Here is a 21,384-nt window from a genome sequence, read left to right on the forward strand (position 1 = left end):
AAAAGACATGACGTGAATTGCCCCTAAAACATTTTATTTCTCTCCATTGACTTTGGAGGACATGGTGGGTGACCAGCTCAGCTGTGAGCGTCTAAAGACAGGGGAGAGGACTGTGTCCTTCAAGACCCAAAGCTCTACCTCAGGGAGAGACAGAGATTAAATAAAAATAACACAAGAAGTCAAAATGTTTATAGTCCTTCAGGTAGGAAGGGATGGAATGATTGATAAATTACCCACAACATTTCCTCCTCTCCCAGTGTGCCCAGACAATCTCAGCTAATTCTGCCTCTTTTGAATAACTTTAAGTGAGTCTGGCTAAAAATAGTACAACTAGAAAGACAGAGCTTGTGTGTATGAACTTGTATGCATGGGTCAGCTACTGTAAAACAAATTAGAGTGTGAATTCAAAGTAGAGTAGATCTTCTGCACAGTCTCAGTGGGATGACTGAAGGAGAAAGTACTCCTCAGTGAGCCAGTCTAACCGGATTAACCTGATACAGAGCCTGCGATGACCTTTGGGAACTTGTTCATTGGTTTCTTTGGGGTTGGTTCACTCTTTTCACCCTCAGTAAGATACCTATTGAGATAAGCGGGTTTGTGACACCCTAGGGAAAGTTATACTTTAAAAGTGCTTTTTGAGTCTTGTCAAGAAAGTATAAACAAAAAAAAAGTATTATAATTCAATATGTGATAAGAGTTTTGAAGGGAAAACAGCCCTCTCAGGCTTCAAGAATTGTTTCTCAAACTCTTCAGAGGGACGGAAGAACTAAAAGCACCTTGTTGGGGAGTAAGGACAGGCTGGATATTGCAGCAAGCTCTGTAACACAAAAAGCCATGACAAATCAGTACTATGAAAGGCATGACTGTGAGAGGAAAGAGAAGTGGCACATGATCCACAGCTGTGTGGCTTCTCTTGAATCATTTCAGTCCAAAAGATGAGGAACAGGCTGTGGGGCTGGAAAAAGCTGATCTAGCCCAGCCAGCTGATCTGCAGGAGGCTCCAAAAGCCCCTGCCTCTTCCTCGTGGCTGGGCCTAACCACCTCGCTGCCACAGAGAGAGAAAGCAGGAAAAGCCACTGGGAAAGGAGAAGGATGTGGCAGTAAAAAGGAATAGCTAAGAGCTGGTAGGTTACAACAGTCAGTTTTCCCAGCTTAAGTTTCATTAGCAAGTACTGGACTGATGGGAACATGGTGACGATGGCCTACACAGACACCCAGGCAAATATTTACTTGCTTGCTACTAGCACATTTAAAATCAGAATAGCCAAAGGCAGATAAAATGAGGAAAGAGACTGAAACATATGAAACTCTCCTCTCCCTATTGTCAGAACTGAGATTAGATGTATGCTTGAAATGAGTATTAAATGTGATCACTATCTCCCGCAAGACGCTGACTCTTCTTCATGTAACTGGAATTAGAAACACATACATGAGACTCCCTATAATAAAAAGTGAATATACAAAACAATATTCACAAATCCAGAAGAAAAAGACCTAAGGCCCCTGCCTGAGGGGGATGTATGAGGACTATTTCCTAAGCAGGAGAAGGATAAGATTAGTAATAACATTGTGATTATTCAGATGTTTACCTGAATCTGCAAAAGATTCGTGCAGCACTTACCTGATTTGATAGTCCTCCTTCAAAAATCAGAAAACACATGGAAAAAAAAAAAAAGAGTAAATTCAATGTACTTAGCACTTAGCAAATGGATCTTGAATATTTATGTACAATGCACTTTGTTTTGATGAACTGTTTCATATCTGAACAGTGTTTAAAAACAAAGATATTTATTGTGCAATCAACAGGACAGAACAGTAAGGGTTTTGTTTTAGCTATGTCCAGAATGTAGCTTCTTCAAAACTAACTATTTATCTTATATTTGCTCTGATTGTATTTCATATTTTAGGCAAAACAATGATGAAATACACCTGGCGAGTGTGGGCCATCTACATGGTCCTAACTGCAAACCTCTCTGAAGAGCAAGTGTTGCAGCAGGCTTGTCCTTCATGCGGTGCCACTCAGCTTTGCAACTGCTCTTCCATGGGTTTGGACTTCATTCCTTCGGGGCTCACAGCCAAAATCATAACGTTAAACCTGGCCCACAACAGGATAAAGCACATCCGATCCCAGGATCTGCAGCAGGCTGTCAACCTGCGGGCCCTGCTGCTGCAGTCCAACAAAATCAGCTCAATAGATGAGGACTCATTTCGCTCCCTTGGGAAACTGGAGCTCTTGAACTTATCAAGTAACAGCTTGGCTCACTTGTCCCCTGTGTGGTTTGGGCACCTTTTCTCACTCCAGCACCTCCACCTTCAAGGCAACTCCTACAGAGACCTGGGGGAAAGCTCCCCCTTTTCTAACCTGAGGAACCTGAGCTCTCTCCACCTGGGCAACGCGTGGTTCTCCACGATAAGGCAGGGGAACTTTGAGGGCATTGATCTTCTCGACGAATTGTGGATTGATGGTGGCAATCTCAGTCAGTACGAGCCAGGAAGTTTGAAACCAATTAAGAAGATAAATCACATGATCATAAACCTAAGAAATGCTAAGGTATTCTCAGCAATTGTCAGGGACCTTCTGCACTCTGTCGCTTGGTTAGAAGTGAGAAAAATAGCATTCAGTATACCTGCTGAAATGAAACTCTTGAGAGTCATGTCTTCTTCTTTTGCAAAGAAAATTTCTTTTAAACAGGTCTTATTAACAGATGCTACTGTGCCTGAGATTGTCAGTATTTTAGAAGATATGCCAGAATTAGTGGAGGTGGAGATTATAGACTCTAGACTGTTGGGAACTGGACAATGGAAAATACAATTTCAAGCAAACCAGTCACAGACTGTTAGAGTTCTGACAATAGAGAAACTATCTATAGAACAATTTTATTTGTTTACAGATCTTCACACTGTGAAAGGTCTACTATCCCTTCTTACCAAAGTCACAGTAGGAAACACCAAGGTCTTTCTGGTACCATGCAGCATTTCACAACATCTTCTGTCATTAGAGTATCTTGACCTGAGTGCAAATTTGCTTGGAGACCAGAGTTTGGAGCATTCAGCCTGTCAGGGTGGTTGGCCTTCCCTGCAAACTCTAAATTTAAGTCAGAATTCACTGAGCAACTTAGAAATGACGGGTAAAAGTTTGTCTCATCTAAGAAACCTAATTCTCTTAGACATTAGCCAAAATAACTTTGGTGAGATTCCAGATGTGTGTGAATGGCCAAAAACACTCAAACATTTAAACCTCTCCAGCACTCAAATTCCTAAACTAACGGCTTGCATTCCCCCAACGCTGGAAGTTTTGGACGCTAGTGCTAACAACCTGAGGGAGTTTGGACTGCAACTCCCATTGCTCAAGGAGTTGTACCTCACAAAAAACCAGCTGAAGACCTTGCCTGGTGCTGCACCCATTCCTAACTTAGTGGCCATGTCAATCAGAAGAAACAAGCTCAACAGTTTCTCCAGGGAAGAGTTTGAGTCCTTCAGGAAAATGGAGTTGCTGGATGCCAGCGACAACAACTTCATCTGCTCCTGTGAATTCGTCTCCTTTATCCACCACCAGGCTGGGATAGCCCAGGTGCTGGTGGGGTGGCCAGACAAGTACGTCTGTGACTCTCCCCTGGCAGTGAGAGGGGTGCAGGTTGGAGCCGTGCACCTCTCCCTGATGGAGTGCCACAGGTCCCTCGTGGTATCGTTGATCTGCGCCCTGGTGTTCCTGGTCATCCTCGTCCTCGTGGCCGTTGGCTACAAGTACCACGCAGTCTGGTACCTGAGAATGACCTGGGCATGGCTCCAAGCCAAGCGGAAGCCCAAGCAAGTGCCTCCCAAGGACATCTGCTATGATGCTTTTGTCTCCTACAGCGAGAACGACTCCGACTGGGTGGAAAACATCATGGTGCGGGAGCTGGAGCAGGCCTGCCCCCCGTTCCGGCTCTGCCTCCACAAGCGGGACTTTGTGCCCGGGAAGTGGATCGTGGACAACATCATTGACTCCATAGAGAAGAGCCACAAAACGCTCTTTGTGCTGTCTGAGCACTTTGTGCAGAGCGAGTGGTGCAAATACGAGCTGGACTTCTCGCACTTCCGCCTCTTTGACGAGAACAACGATGCAGCGATTCTCGTCCTCCTGGAGCCCATCCAGAGCAAAGCCATTCCCAAGAGGTTCTGCAGGCTGCGGAAGATCATGAACACAAAGACCTACCTGGAGTGGCCTCTTGAAGAAGAGCAGCAGGAGATTTTTTGGTTTAATTTGAAAATAGCTCTAAAATCCTAGACAGGGACATTAAAGACTGAATATGTAGCAAATGTACTCTGGATTTGTTTCCCTTGCATGTTTGTCCCATCACCTCCCTGTATTTCGACAACAGAGAGCTGAGCTACTGTAAATTCTACTTACAGTGAGATTATTTTCTTTTTGTAGCTGTGGTCGTGAATTGTTGTACTGGTTTGGACTGGAATAGAGTTAATTTCCTTCATAGTTGCTCATATGCTGATGTGGTTTGTATTTGTGACCAAAGCAGTATTGATAACGCAGCAATGATTTAGTTGTTACTGGCTTGCACAGAATCAAGGCCTTTTCTGTTTCTCTTGCTGTCCTGCCAGTGAATATGCTGGCAGTGCATGATAATTTGGGATGGGACATAGCTGAGACAGCTGATCCCAGCTGACCAGAGGGACATCCCATACCATATAACATCATGCTCAGCAATAAAAGTTGTGGGAAAGAAAGAGGAAAAGAGGACATTTCGAGTTATGGTGTTTGTTTTCCTGAGTAACTGTTATTCGTGATGGAGCTCTGCTTTCTTGGAAATGGCTAAACATCCACCAGCTGACGGGAAGTAGTGAATGAATTCCTCATTTTGCTTTGCTTGCGTGCAGCTTTTGCTTTACCTGTTGAACTGTCTTTATCTCAGCTCATGAGTTTTCTCACTTTTACCCTTCCAATTCTCTCCCCTGTCCCACTACAGAGGGAGTGAGCAAGCAGCTGTGTGGTACTGAGTTGCCTTTTGGGGTTAAACCACAATTGTCTACACAGGTTAATCAGCAGTGTTAGCAAAAGCTGTTTCATTTAAATATTTAATGATGAAAAGTTGTTTAGAAGTAGTTTATATATATTTATCTTTGCAAAATCTTTAGGAGAGAGCCTGCCTAGCCTGCATTCTTTGTACAAACCACTTCTAATTAAATGCAATAAACTCAGTTTATGCAGCAAGGATTTTTGTCCTAGATCTCCTAGTCAGTGGATCTAAGGACTGACTCTTAGCAGTATTTCACAATCATTGTGAGCTAAATGTCTAGATCTCCTGAGGATTGTGGCTGCAAGGCTTAAAAATGTACTTTTACACTGTGGTGGTGGCTGTTGTAGCATGTATGTTCTATGGCAGACAGCTTTCTTGGTGAAAGACACCTATGGATGATTTCTGTCTAGTTTAATGACATATATATATATATATATATATATATATATATTCTTTGAATCCAATATTATACTCCTGTCTCTGATCAGCAGCCTTAGCACAGGCACGAAAAGGGTATTTCCTACCTTTCTGCTATCTCTGTAAACATAGTCCACAACACCAGAGAAGGTACAGAGCATTCCACCTCAGACATTGTGTTTGCTGTCACCTGGGACCATGCTTTCTTGTGATTTCTGGGACAAGGCCTCTAATTGCTGAAAAAGTGGAATAAATGGGACACGCTGGCACCAGGCTCTTCCTTAAGAGGTGTTTTAAAAAGAGAGACTTATCTTGGGTGATACTTGCCTTGCAGTCACAGGAAATTTCAGAGGAACTCTAACAGCTTGACTCTATAGCAGGCCAGAGGGACAGCTAACCAGTGGATCAGTTCAGGTCTTAGGCACAGCGTAGGACATTTCCAGGCATGTACAGAAGCAGACCTGAAAAGCCTTCACACAGAAACGCCTACAGCTTTTGCTTTATCTGTGATGACATCATGTCCAAGTTAGTGGGGTTTTTTTTTGTTGTTGTATTTTGTTCTTGGGCATCTAACACGTACAAAATCTCTGTTCAAACACCTAAATACTTGTAATTGAGCTGGTACATTGGAAGTCTCATCTCACAGCTAGCTACCTGTTGTGTTACTGCTTTTAGGAAGTTCTCTGCACAACCAGCATGTCAGTGAGAGCAGAAGTCTCCCTCTCCTTTGAGGGAGAACATTCTTCTGTTACACCCACAATTAGGCAACTATGACAGTGTAATGCAAAGGAAAGATTTATGTGCATTTTTGCACATATGAATACAGGCATAATGCAATATAAGAATTATTAACTTTGCTACTTTGTCTAAGCAAATTAAACCACTTTCTATGTACCTAAGATTTGCTCTTTCTTTCATTTACTTAAGTTTTTTTTTCAATTGCATCATTTCCTCTTTTTAGCATCTAAACTTTACCTTCTTCTGAAGATGGCTTCACGCAACCTCTGCTTTACTCTCACATATATATTAAAGTGTAAATTAAGCTTCTCTGTATGTCTGATTTCTAGTAACAATGTAAAGATTCCCCCCTGCCCCCCCCTTTAAAAAGCAATAGCAGCATATGGAATTGATAGTTAGGGATCGTAACTTTGTCCTCCTGTGTTTGAGAAGCTGGTTATTGGAAGCTGGGCCTTTTGAGCATGGTGACAGTAAGCCAAAGAGGGCTTAATACAGGACCTCCACATATCGGCCTATCTGACTAGCAAGCCCACCATAAACATTGCTGTGATGAGAGCTTTTTGTAAATGGCCATTGCAAGATACACGAGTTACAATACAGCACCTCTTGAAAAAGGTAAGGGAAAAAAAGCTAATGGTAATCTTGCACTATCTTACATTAACCAAATAAACAAACTATTTGGGTGCCATTTTTCAGAATTTGCTGCATACAAAGCCATTATCTGACCTAAAATTCTCCTTATCTGTTGCACAACTTTCTGTAGTCAGAATTTCAACTGGAAGCCACTACCAGTGTATTTAATAATGAAACAAACTTAAAATATTGTCACTTTCTTTTCCTTTTTGCTTAAGGAATATTCATAATAAGAAAATAAGCCCTATTTTTTTTTCTAGCACAATCTTTCCATTAAAGGCAGAAATTTATTTTAATTATTATTTTGAGAAAATAAAAAATGCTTTCATAGCATGCTGTACAGTCTTGCTGTAATGCAAAAAGAGGCACTACCCTGCAAAAAGGTATATAGCAGACCAGAGTTCAACTAACTGCTATTTTATCTAGTCTTTTAAAATTAAGTACGGACTATGCATATTATGATAGACAGGTAAATATCCAACACTTTGGATTCTCACTAATAATCTGAGTCTATTCTAGACCTAGTGAGTCTTGGACAACGCGTATAGCAACCAGTTGCAAAACGACCAGACAGCACAGACGTTCCAAAAGGTGTCCATACAACACATGTGCATTCCCACCTAATCTGTCATTAAGGAAACTGGAGAGAAAATGCAACAATAGGTAAATCGTGCTGGTTTTCTTAGCCAGAATCAAATAAAAAGTATTGGGTTAAAATTTTGAAATACTTTCCTTTCAACTCTTACTTCCTTTTTTGTTGGGGTAAGGTCAAATTTAAATATCTTCCTCAGATATGGTTAAAGTAGACTTCAAAAAAGTGAGCCAAACTTTGCTTCCACTCGAGCAGGTTTCTACAGATGCAGCAGCAGATCTTCAGCTATTATTTCATTTGCTAGAGGAAGAATGTTGTTTACTAACTACTAAGAGACGGGGGGAAAAACCAGCACTTGTTCTGAAAGTGTATTATATCCCTTTTTTTATTTCATTAAAGAGCAAAATCCACTGCATGGTCTTTCTAAAACTGCGATTTACATTCTTTAAGATGTTCCTCATTATAAAAATGATTTCCGGATGTCTTAAAATCAAGAAAGAAAATATATATGCACTTTTCTTTTCCTAGCTTGCTTGGGGTCTTAGATAAGATAAAGCCAAACAAAACTATTACCTTCCCTAAATATAATTGTTCCTTAATAATAATTGAGTTTCCATTTATTTAATGTGGCCATCTCATCCCTCCACTGCAGATCAAAACAAGAATTAGCAAGTAATCAGGCTACAGTTTAGAAAATCCAAATCAAAAGCACTCTTGTTAGGGAAAGGGTATGGGTTTAAGGATACGGGCTTAACATCCTCTTCAAAACATCTTTTGCAGGGCCGTATGGGCAAGTCTGGTTCTTGCCAGCAACACACCAACCACAGACGTAGAATTAATGAAACCTGGTATCAGGTGTATTGTTAAGGAATCTTTCAAATATAAACAAGGTTCAGCGCCTACATCTGCAAACCTAGTCAAGCCATCAACAGATAATTTTAATGACTGCTTATGGATATTGCCTTGGTTTATAACTGATCAGTTTCAAATGACTTGGAATATTTAGAATTATTTTAGAGTTGAATCCAATGTCCCGAACATCCAGACTTTTTTCAGCTTGCAAGTATTCATATTTTCCAGCTTGCAAGAAGCCAGGATACTTTAATGAACTGCAGAAGGGAGTGATTAGTGACAATGGTCCAGCATGTATGTGATACCTTTTTTTTTGGTTTCTGGAATGCAAAATGCTGACTTGTCTGGTAGTCCTGAGTATGAGACACTGGGTCTTCTGTCAGTCTGTAGGGTATGTATGGGCCATCTTTTGAGAAGAGTTCCACATCTGCCTTAAAACTACCCAGCAAACACAGCCTCAGGCACAGCTGGAGGAAATCCTCTGCAGTACACAGGAGCCTGAACTAGCAGATCTGACCCGTGGCTCAGCGTGCCTGGTCTAAGATACTGTGAAGCATACTCACACAGGCTGTGCACAAGTACCTGGAAAGAGGATTTGGGCCTGAAGCTGTAGGGTTATGGACACTCTTACATTGGTTTGTCTGTCAAAAAGCTGCATGGCCCCAACTTGTGTCACAGAACTGAAACATATTTCATGCTCCTATTTTTACTTTTGTGCTATGTTGTTTCTGAATGTGGTTTTGGTTCCTTTTTTTTCTTGGTATTTATTGTCATTGTTATTATTTTTTAATGCAGCATAAAAGAAGAGAAAACAACAGTTCCATAATTACATGGAAAGGATACAGATGATTACAGGACAGCTGGTAGGTATTTTCAACAATCCCTTCTTCATTTATATCCACAAAAATTTTCTGCCCGCAGACTGCACAGATGTCATTCGACAAATTTCTTGTTGGTATGCCATTGATGTTGTAAAACTGTCAAGATCAAGTTTACAGGAGAAAAAAGAGGCCAAAGAACAACAAAATATTTGCTTAGAGTCAAGGATGCATAAACACATTTTAAGTGCCATCAAAGATAAGGACAGCACGATAATAGCTACAGTTGTCTTAGTTTACTAATGCCAGAATGCACAGTTACCAAGAAATAATTAAAATTTTACTGCTGAGGCAAGAACATCAGCAACCATCTGCTTGATTTTAAGTAACTGGGACATAAGAGAATTGTGCTGAGATAATCACCTTATTTGGAAAGGGGAGATAAGGGCTATAAAAAGGAAAGGGCAAGAAGACTCTTTCACAGACTTTGGCGAAGTAAGAAGCTTGTCTTCCTATGTAGTCTCTTGTAGATAGGGACCTGCCTGTTGGAAACCCCAAATGGAGCCCTGGCATATGTCACTGGCTACTACTTCATTAAGACTATTCTTCTAATCACAAGATTGACAAGGGTCTTCAACAATTTGTCTGTGGCACAAGAAGAGCTCTCCTCAAGGAGGTTAGTTTACTGCAAGAGTATCCAGCACACCTTATTCTCATGACCTCAGGGGCACAAGAGATTCAAGAGCTAACTTCCAGTCCTTGCAAGTGGTATTCAGGATGATGATCCCCAGCACTGACACCAATGGTGGAATCCATGTAGTCAGAACAAATCTCTGCAAAGTCTCCTCCCATCCCTCCGTAGTACAGTCATAAATAAGTGGTGTCACAGCAAAATCCATGGAGTCATCAGACTCAACTCTGTCGTAAAACCACAAAAGAATACTCAAGTGAGTCTGTTCTTGACCAAAACAGAATAAAATATCAAGATTTTTACTCCAGTTAGCTCCTGCTTCTTTCAAACTGCAGGTTTAGTTTCATTTTCTTCTGCAGCAGCAGACACCTTTGTATCTGAAGCATCAATAAGCTTGACGGCAAGCAATGTTGAAAGTGGGCTATGAATGGCTCGAGGTTTGAGATAAGGACGGGGAGAAATTCTTAAAGTTACCGTTACAGGCAAAACAGACTCGACTTGGGGAAAACCACTCATTTATTTCTAAAACTAGCAGGAGAATGAGACAGGGAACAAGATAACCTCCCCCCACCCCTCCCTCTTCCCGGGCTTAACATTATCTCTACTACCTCCCCTCCTGAGTGGCACGGGGGGGGGGCGGGAAGGAATGGGGGGTCACGGTCAGTTCATCACACGTTGTTTTACGCCGCTGTGTCATTGTCGGGGGAAGAACTCCTCGCATTCCTCCTCTGCTCCAGCGTGGGCTCCCTCCCACGGGCCACAGTCCTCCGTGAAACTGCTCCAGCGTGGGTCATCTCTTCCACGGGGTGCAGTCCCTCCAGAACAGCTGTCCCAGCGGGCCCTCCACGGGCCACAGCCTCCTTCAGGCCTCCACCTGCTCTGGTGTGGGGTCCTCCATGGGCTGCAGGTGGATCTCTGCCCCTCCGTGGACCTCCATGGGCTGCAGGGGACAACCTGCTCCACCATGGTCTTCACCATGAGTTGCAGAGGAATCTTGGCCAGGAGCAGTGTTACTCCTCCCCCTCCTTCTTCACTGCCCTTGGCGTCTGCAGCTGTTCCTCACAACAGGCTGGCAGACGCCTCTCAGGATCCTTTTTACATCTTGTTCACTTCAACTGCTCATTTCCTCTCCACTTCTTGCAGCCAGGCCGGGCCGAGTTGGGCCCAGTCTGCTGCCCGGCGGGAGGCCAGAGGATAAGGCCTGCAAGGCCCACAAGGCTCGTGCCTCCCCCTCTCTGCCCCCCGCTCAGCTGCTTCACAGCTTCTCCTCTTTTTTTCTGTTTTCCCCTACTTAAATACGTTATCGCAGAGGCGTTATCAGGGAACATTCTGCTACCAATTGGCTCGGCCTTGGCCAGCAGTGGGTCTGCCCTAGGCCCGGCCAAGTCCACTAAACAAAGGGGAGCAACTTCTAGCAGTTTCCTACAGAAGCTGCCACCTTAGGCCCCCCCTCACTAACAAAACCAGAACAGAAGACCAAGCTGACACATTTTCTTATAGAAAGAAACTTTGCTTAGAGTCTTATTGTACAGAACAATCAGATATACTTCATTGTTTTGCAGAATCAACAAGATCAGCCAAATCTCAATAAGGTGTAATATTCCAGTCAAAGAAATGTTCAGTTTCTGTGCCTGAAAGACCCCACTGTCCTCCTGAACAGAAATTCCTCAGAAGAAAAACCCTTTGCTAAATTGCAGCAAGTGGTATTTAACACCCTACCCCTCTAAAGCCCCCAATTCAATAGAGTCTGCAAAAATGTTAACATCTCTTGTCATCTCTCTGAGATTGTATGCGCTACGGGTCTTGGCAGACTGAAACCTGGCTACTAAATACTCATAAAACTGGAGCTTCTCAACAGTAAAAAGGACTTGTCATTTATGCTGCAACAGGGCACAAAGTTAAGAACCTTAAAAGTGAAGCTAACAATTTTTTTTTTTAACTTATATGTTTAAAATACACTGGTGGAGGAATTTAGCTGGTTAAATAAAATACCTCAACAGAATAAAGCTTAACAGTCTTGCTAACACAAGATTGTTAAGTTTCTGCCAAGAATTTTCCATTAGAGCTATGTACTTTTGGGTTAATCAACTATACAATGTATGGGCAATAAATCTGACACTTAAAGGAACAGCTGATTTATGTATGTGCAGTATCTCCAATACCTCCAAGAAGTGTTGGACTTACAAGCAGATGCGTTATATAGCTGATCTACACGCTCTTGAGGAATCTCTGGAATTTCTGGTCAGACAGCGCCTAAATCAGAGTCCAGCACAGTAGCTCTGACTGGGCTGCTAGTCAGACAGAAATCCTGGACAAACATAAAGAAAATTCAATTTCTTCCCAGGCAAAAATTCTAGCTGGATTAAGAGGTTAGGTCAAGGATCATCTGGACACACAACACTGCCTTTGGCAACAGCCAAAACAAAAAGAAGAGAACCCCCTACCAAAATTAATAGCCTAGTAGAACGGGAAATCATAATCATCAGAAAGAATTATAATGTGGTTTTGATATGAATGTATTTAATTTTTTAACCTTTATGTCAAGCCTTTTTAACCTTTATGTCAAGCCTTTCATCTCGTTCAGGTACGTAAATGAAGGATAGAGGATTAATTCAGCAGTTAAATCAGGGGATTAGGTGAGTGAACACAGTGGCTGTATGAAGTCTAAGGTTTTTCCCATCCTCTCTTCACACCACAAACACAAGTTGTAAAATGACTGAACACCAAACTTCAGACCAACTGTGCAATAATAAAAATAAAGAAGTAAGAGAAACTACAGCTACAGAACATAAAAGGAGTTTCATATGTTCAGGTGGGTGGTGAACAGGCCAGCCTGGAGCAATTTCACTGCAAACAAAGTAAAATCTATCAAATAGGAAATCATAACACTTGCCAATCCCAATTTTACCTGAAGACACCTACCTAAAGAATAAATTAAATCCAAACATGGTAAACATCATGGCTAGATAAGCCACAATTTGAATTGCATAACTCACTCTATAGATCAGGAAGAGGCATTTGTAGACCAACCTATGGATAAGAGACAAGAAAGACTGCTCAAGACCTTGCGTATTTTGCAGAGTGGCACAAAATGCCACATATGTAGCTTCTACTGAAGTATTCAAATAAATTCAATAGAGGTTTTACATTTCTATATTTCACCCTTACTTAGAGGTCAATTAAAATGTACAATACAGGAAAAAGTACAGGAAAAATAAAAAAACCCAACCTTTTCTTTTTCTTCAGTCTTCACAAGAAATGGTAATTGTGAACAGATTGCTAACAATATTGAAAGTAACAAATTATGAAGGAGGGAGACATAGGCCAGAACAGGACAAGAACAGGTAAAAAACAACTGAGGTAAGTGAGATATCATCAAGTCAGTATACCACCAATGAAACTTATCTAAAATACTTGAAAGTTAGCAGAAGCAAAATCTGAACCATCAATAATTGTCTTCGCAAGCCCAGAGTGGAGAGGTGGAGTTTCAGAAGACCAGAGAAGGAAGAACAGAGACCTCTCTTTAGGGAGGTGGAGGGGGCTCTAAGGAATAAATTCAGACTATTTGGTACCTATACCAAATTGAGCTTTTCAGGCTCAGTAACACCTGGGATGACTGCTGATGGTAAGAGTCTGCAGAATGAAAAACCAAGATGGAACTGATGGAATGAATTTAATCTTAACTCCTGTTTAATTCTTTTTCATTTGCATGTCATGCTTGATAAACATGGGCTTAGGGAAACTTATTCATACTGCAGTTGGAAGATTCCTTCAAATTCAACTGCTAATGGCCCTTTTTGTAACCTATGAAAATCTGTTCCAGGGAAATTCTTATTTGCTCCTCTCCTACAGGTTTCTTTTAAGAAACAATACCAAAAACCACCAAAACAAGGCAAAACCAAGAAAAAAGGAATAACTGTGCTGTTCTTCCTGAGAGAGGCTTGTGGATTGCTTTGGAAGTGATGTAACTGGTAATAACTGAGAGCATTCCACACGTGGACAGGGATCTCCACCAGTGAAGTCTGATGGTGAAACAAAGAGGAACAACCTGCATCTGCATCACTGTGACTAACTGTTGGCAAAAACAGAGACAGTAATTTCAATTTTTTTGCATGGGTAGGTTCGATTAACAGATTGCCAAACTGTAAAACTCATACAAAAAAATGTGACTTGTACAGCATCTGACACAGGAGGGCCTTTGGCCCTAGAATAACGATGTATTTGCCTTGCACCCTGTAAATAATTAGTAATCCCAGTGTAGTAAATGGTTATAACACTGAGATACAACACATCAGACCCCCACATCCTGCCTTGCTACTGTTCAATGTGATTCCTCTGCAATATGTTTATGTACTGCGGGTTACTTTTTTTCAGTAGATTGAATGTAAAGTCTGAATTTAAGTGGCAAAGTCAAAACTGAATGGGCACACATCTTCAGTAAAGTAGCTATTTTCTAATACAAAATTATAATAGAACATTGTTATCATGTTAGCTGCAAAATGAAATGCTAATTAATTTAAAAATGGTATCACAACTTTCTCTTGAGTGATGCTGTTATCAGATTAACTGGTATATATTGTTTGCAGTAATTGTTTCAGATTTCCTTATTGATTTTATGTCTTCCAGATTGTTAACTTTAATACTATTAGCCTCTACATAAAATGCATGAGTATTTTGTCATGTAAATGAGGATAAAGATAGGAATCAAGTCATACAGCTGAAACCCTCAGCATTGATTTATTATTAATACTGGAAGGTCACCATCTGAGCAATTCTATAAAATAATACATCTGCATTACTGCTAAATGGGAGCTTTAACATCTGGATCATATTATTCCAAATTTTCCTCATCCACCCATCATAGCAAGAGGAATTTCCTGACAAATCAGATTGCTGCCCAAAGGTAAAATGTTTTTCTCATTACCGTACTTTAAATGAGCTCAAAAAGACCTAGAAGTGAAGTCAGCATCAGCGTCATAGACAACTTTCCCATTTTCTAATTATGCAGATTAAATAGGTCATACAAGCACCAACTGAAACATGTCCATCTGTCCTCTGCTTCCCTCACAACGTTGCCCCCACTCTGAGAGAGTAAGAATGCCTCTCACCAGCAAATTCAACAGAACAGCATTATTCCACTGTCCTTTCCATCTTATAGCATATGGTGAAAACTGCATACATAAAGAAAATAGCTGTGTAATAATTAGATTTATTCTGACAGGCTGACCTTACCAGAACTCATTAACTTGGCAATGCAAGCTAACTGGCTCTCTAAAAATCTAGATTCTTTTGATGTAGACATATTCAAATACTCAAAAGCATATGCATGAAAGAAATAAAAAATCATCTGTTTGGGTTTTTTAAGGTTTAAATTAATATGCTTATACTTGATAGTACATTGGAAATTGGCAGGGATTTCTATATTAAGTAAATCAACTAACCTTATTTTCAAAATTTGCCTCATTACTTAGCTATAGAAATCAATGCTGTCATAACTACGCTGCTTCATTTTTCAACTATATTCCAAAGTAAGTTCTCATTACATGACTGCCACATGATACAAGATATATAATGAGCAAAATGGGCAACCACCTATGGGACCAGAGGTAAGGCTTTTGTGTTTGAGATTGTTCTGAGACCATGACAAATCTTTCTATCTCAGATATTTTAAGATTTCTATTATGCCAAGGGAGAACAATTTTGTTCACATATATAATATTTATTTAATTTTCTTCAATGGACAGCTTCCAAGGGCAAGCAAATTGCATTATAAGAATCAGTTGAGTACCTGATAGTCAGAATTTCCTTTGGGGAAATACAGAGTCAGAACACTAATATGCTTTTCCCTTCCTTCTTCATTTGATACGCTAGACTACTACCTTTATGTTGAGAAAAATGGATAGGATAGGCTAGGAAACGATAAGAATAGTTTTTCAAGGATGGTAATTCTCTAACTGGCATTCATCATTACCACCCCATGTCCCAGAGATGTAATACAGTTGCGAGCATGTAACTGCCTCCACCTCACTGACTTAGAAGAGCACAAAATTTGTGAGTGAAATGGAGAAATGGGAGTGTTGTCTGAACACAGACACAAACCTATTGAAAAATCAGGTTTTTACAATATGAATTAGCAGAACATAGGTTCCATATTTATTTTTTAAAATCCCAAATAACAATAAAACTGTCAACAGTAACTGAGAAATTATAATTTTCCTCTAATCTGCTTCCTCATCACATGGAAGTTAACCCCAAACAGTCAGCTACTATATAGAAGAAAAAACACAATTGTCAGAGTAGCCTACATTTTATTACAGGCCAAGACTTACTAGGAAAAGCTCATATTTAATTTCCCCTCACCCTATGCTAGGATCACACCCACATTACTTTATATATAGCCATCTGGTGCAGGGCAATCTCTTCCCTCTTGCCAAAATTATCCACAGCTGAGCCTTGGTTGCTTTGCTGCAACTTCTTTGCCCTTGCTTCTTTGAAATAAGAGCCTTCACCAGCATGCCTGTTTTTTTTTTTTTCAGGAGACATTGCACATTCTCGATAAGCCTGGATAAGGCTCTTTTGGAAGCTACAGGCTGTTGCTGTTTCTCTTGCATCTAGTAAGTAGTCACTGCTTCTTGGATTTTGTTTTTTTTAAGCAAGCTAATGAATGTCCTTTCCATTTAGGACTGATTTTATGCTCCCTTTGACCTTCACTTCCTTTATGTTTCAAGAAGAAACCAAATTTTTCTTTTTTACATGTTTGCAAAGCACTTTGAAGGGGAGGGAGGAAGTCAATCACTGCAATCCTTTGCTTTATTTCTACTAACAGGACACTGCCATTTTCTTTGAGCTCTTACTGTGAGAAGAGCATGAGTATCCAGAGCAGGGATGTATACATGCAAACACCCATCCTGACCTCAAAGAATCAGACAGAAAGGTTGATTTGTCAGCTGATGCTGCCTTCCAAGCCATGATATGCAAGGGGGGACTGGTTACTTGTTTTGTTGATCTCTTGAGACAGAAAATAGGAAAAAAAAGCAGGTTTTGATCAGAGAAAAGGAGCCTTAGGTTTACCCTTCCCATTGAAAATAATGTGTTCCATCTCTTTGTCTGATTTTCCGTCTGTTTTGCTCCTAAAGGTGCATGCATGTTGCTACTAGCAGAAGAAAGTGTTTGGTTTCTTCTCTTCAGTATTAAGGCGCTGCTGTGCATAACCTATATGTGAACCATACAGGCATAAACTGAGCAGTCAAAAGCTGGATGGCAAGTAAGAGAAATGTGTAAGCAAACAAAAGTAGAGGGCTGTTTTCTCTTTACTGAACACGTGGGTTTTTTTTTCAAATTTTGACTTATTTAAATATTTCCTACCAAATCAAACAAAAATAATATGCACATGAACGCAGGCATAATAACTGCCACCTGGAAGTACTGTAACACAGAAGTCTAGACCTGCCTGTACTTAAGGGAGCAGTAGATTTTTTGTTGTTGTTTATTTTTATGTCAAATGGGCAATTTCCTGTATGCATTAACTAATTGTTTAAATCCTAAATGTCACCATCTCTACAGTTTCTACTCCTAAATCAGAAGGTTTCTTTATCTGATGCAAAATATATACCAGTTGTTTTTAATCTATTTTGTGCAAGGATCTTATTAATCATTCAACTTTGGATTTCAATGTTTGTCCTATTTGTTAGTCTGCAAAGTACAGTGGATCAGATTTTGGCAGTTACTGTCTTGGTAAAAAATTGTAGCTTTAACACTGCTATATAACATGCTCTTAAACGAGCAAGCTAATGCGATGAGATCAACAGCGTGTTCAAAAACTATACAATAGTATCTAACTATAAAACATGAGAACAGTTATAACTTAATACACAAACTTGTACATTGTTTTGGTGACAAACACTCTAAAGTTACCTAACATGGAATAAATGCAATAAACTATCTGCTAGCAGAGACCCACTGGGAATGGCGCTCGCTGTCATAAAGCAGCTTTGTACACAGCGAGATGGTAGGTGTGAGAATGTGTTACTCTCCCAACTAAACAGAGCGTGAAGCAGAACTGGCAAAACTCAGTGCAAAGTGAACTTTAGCTTCTGGTGCTGCTATTTTTACTGAAAGAAGCTCTGCTTCAGTTCCTCTTTTACTGGAGAAGGCAGCCTCGCTACTGCCACACAGCTATGCACTGAAAACTGAGGCCCCAACGTGTTTCTGGTGTAGATGTGTTTTTTGTTTGTTTTAAAATGTGCTGCAAACCCACAAAAACCATCACAAAGCCTTATTAAAGTGTTGTGATGGTTGTAGCAGTACTGGAGCCTTCCTACATTAGACTAAATGTGTTTAAAGGTATCTTTTTTTCCATAATGGCTATGTCACTTTGTAGGTGTGACTGGCTCCTGTAAACTAATAGTTGGGCTTGAACCTACAATTGCTGAAAGACTAAGTTACACAAGTAATAGGACTGTAACAAGTGTAGGCTATCGGCATTTTTGACAGAGATTAAGTCGATGTAGTACACATTAACTAACTTTAAGTACTACTAAGGAGGATAATTCCAAAGCGACGCAGAGTGCATTCTGCTTAGACTCCCATAGGCTTTCCCAGGCAGACAGGGACCCTCTCAGCTGCTCATCATGGTATGCATACTTAGAGTTCAAGTTTGCTTCAGCAAACTTGATTCAGTACCAGTCTCATGTAAAATATTTTCAATGGAAAACAAAGACACGGACAGTCTGAGTGACTTCAGTCACTTCAGTGCTGTGTTCTTTATTCTAAATGTCTCTTGAAATCAGTAAGGCAAAAATTGATAGGAAAGAAATACTTGAGATGCTAACATAAATATAAAGTTATTGAATCATACAGCAGAACTGGTCTAGAAGAGATGTTAAAAAGAACATACTCGTAAAGTGGTATCATATATGATTATACTATACATGCTCAGGTACTGCGTGTGCTTAGGGGTAGGAGTGTGTGTTTGCAAAGGTAGAGAGTGACATGAAGCTAAAATCTACAATGACCTGTGCTACCTGCGACTTCACTAGACACTTCACCTGTATATATGCTGCCATGATGAGCACTTCATCACTGTTTCTAACTCTGTAGAGTATAACCAAAGAGCCTGTTTCACAACCCCTGTATGCAATTTCATGCCACTGTGAAACTCCACTAACAGTAAAGCTGTCATAGATCAGCCTAGTTTTATATACCTTACTAACAATGTTTCTGTAAATTGTATCAAGGTTTCATTCTTTAGCATCTAACAGACCTCTCCATGCTTCAGACTCTGAGAAGCAATTGCCAAGGGATAAAGTATTGATCATAAGTTATTGATGTCACTGCTATTAAGAAGTTAAGTTACAGAAAAATGGATTTCAATCTGCAGATGGCTTAGGGAACTCTTAGGGCATGCTTCACTGATGAAGAGGGAAAAGCTAAAAAACTGTTTGTGTGCTTAAAATTCTGCCTGTCTGAAATATCTGTGTAATCCCCATTATTTGGTTAACATTTACTTAAAACTCATATTGCTTTTTAAGGACTAGCCCTTTCTGAGGTGCCTAAATTCTTTCAAACTATTTAATATGGAAGTTAGGGGGTGGAAATCACATCACTCTAGTTTTCTCAGGTTTGCAGAGAAGTCTGTGGCAGGGGAAAGGAAGTGAGCTGAAGCACCATAAGCCCCAGTTTTAGCACCTTAACCGCAAGACAAGCTTTCTCTCTAATTGAGCATGTGCATGAGTAACTTGATGAATAGGGGCCTCGGATTCTCTCAGTAAACCCTCTGTAGCATTACTTCAGCTAGGTAAGGGCAGTGACTTTGTTCTCCTACATAGTCTGTTGTTAGACAGTTGTTTGAAAACTCAAAGCCTTTTCCTTAAAAGCTTTAACTTACTGAAGACTGACCATAGCATCAGTATGCATACACAGAAAATAAAATAGAAGTTGTTTTTTTTTCTTCCTACATAAAATCTATTCTCCATCCGACCAAAAGCAATGGCTTACTGTTCCACAGAAGCTAGATGTAAACCCTTCGGAGCATGTCATAACTCCCAGCTATTATCTGAGAAAGATGATGTTTTAACCACTACAGCTCCAAAACTACTGTCTTTCTGAGAAACTATTCGCACTGTATGATCAACAGTGTCTTTACTTGCACTGAACAGGCACAATCTGGGCAACAACCAAGGCTGCAATGAGAACAAGAACCATCTCCATATGCATTAATTCACAGCCATGGTGCTTCACATGCCTCTTCTTTTCTGGTTGCAACATCAGAAAACATATGTTATTTAAAAAAAAAAAAGTCTAGATTGATTTATTATACCTAGAGGTGACAGTAAGCCTATTTATGACAGATACTTTATGAGGAAATAGGTTAATAATGTTATGCATGACATTCTAAGGTAACAAACTAGATTAGAATACTTCATCTTTGTTACTGGAACTATTTTCCTGAAAAAGGAAGTGTAGAGTAAAGTAATGGGCAGAAAGTTGTCTTTTTTTCTTTTTCTAGTAACCCAGTCCTGAACACAGATATATCCACAAATACCTAGTGTCTATGAATTTTAAGCAGATATTTCAAAATTGCTGATCTAAGCCTCGCATAATCTTTTAGCCCCAGGTAAATACAAACTCAGTAGAGGGCTTTAACTCCTATTTCAGCTTCCTTTTGTATAAAGTGAGAGTTGTAGCTGGTATTTATCTTCCTTCTAGAGTTAATGAGAGTTTCCTCGAGCCCTGAGAAAGGAGGGGATTGTTTTGGAGCTATAAGTTGGGCTCCTTCATAACTAAAGCTGAGTGATCTTCTGTGTTAGATTGGAGCCTCATGGCCCTGTAATAAGAATCTCAATCTTCAGCTGAGCTTGACTCAACCGAGATGTTAACTTTCCTCTGACCTGATCCTTTCTGGGCCTCCATTTCAGGACTCAACAGCACCTCCTGCCTTCTAGATCTGTGTATGCACTGAGAGCACCCTAAATGCACCCTCAAAGGAAGCTACTCACAGACATGCATGATCTCCCTTCCCCTTCCATGCCCTGGTCCCTGTGGGGAGAAACCCTGTGTGTATGTGTATGGGCTGGAAGGGAGCTGCAGCATGTGCTGCTTGACGCCTGCTGTAGATGATTTGTGGATCAAGACCTTGTGTCATGGTGGCTGATGGGCAGCAGCTACTCTGTTCGGACACAGCCAGTGTTAAAGCAGATTTGAGCAAGGAACTATGCAAAAGCCTGAAGCCAATCTTTGCTGCTATTACTTGCTATCCCATGTTAGCCAAACTTTGAATCCAATTAAAACTTTGCACTTTGCAGAAATCTGGCTGTAGATTTTAAAATATGTGGTTCTTTCCCATGCCTTCTTCAGAAGTGAAAGTGCACTAGTAGCCACACTTTTTTTCCATTTAAAAAGAAATGGCTACATGATGCATACTGTGCTCAGATGCCACAGCACCAAAGTGGGTACCGACACCAGCAACCAACATCTTTCTTTTCAGCTTTATGCAAGTACCACGGAGTACCACATCTTCTTTGCTGGCACCATGCTTGTGTTAAGTATCTCGAAGCAACTCATCAGGGCGATGCACTTGGTGTCCCTCAGGCCGCAATCACGAGTGCCCCCTTATGGGCAGCCCCCCGGTGC

The 21,384-nt window shown here is 40.5% G+C and overlaps 2 protein-coding genes across 2 annotated transcripts; one reads left to right on the top strand and one right to left on the bottom strand.

Annotated features, from left to right (window-relative positions):
* The first annotated feature begins 1,915 nt into the window (after window positions 1–1,915).
* Window positions 1,916–4,267, top strand: TLR2 (toll like receptor 2). The gene has a single exon (XM_086746600.1). The coding sequence runs from the start codon at window positions 1,916–1,918 to the stop codon at window positions 4,265–4,267; it is 2,352 nt and encodes a 783-aa protein (XP_086602726.1).
* Window positions 4,268–8,128: 3,861 nt separating this feature from the next.
* Window positions 8,129–20,664, bottom strand: RNF175 (ring finger protein 175). Its single transcript, XM_086747664.1, is given in 8 exon segments — window positions 8,129–8,237; window positions 9,088–9,221; window positions 9,861–9,931; window positions 9,934–9,980; window positions 12,676–12,783; window positions 13,671–13,825; window positions 19,873–20,006; window positions 20,643–20,664. Coding segments are annotated over 8 exon segments (780 nt in total).
* Window positions 20,665–21,384: the final 720 nt, after the last annotated feature.

Source organism: Chlamydotis macqueenii, chromosome 4 (genome assembly GCF_036417535.1).
Source record: "Chlamydotis macqueenii isolate bChlMac1 chromosome 4, bChlMac1.mat, whole genome shotgun sequence".
Classification (NCBI taxonomy): domain Eukaryota; kingdom Metazoa; phylum Chordata; class Aves; order Otidiformes; family Otididae; genus Chlamydotis; species Chlamydotis macqueenii.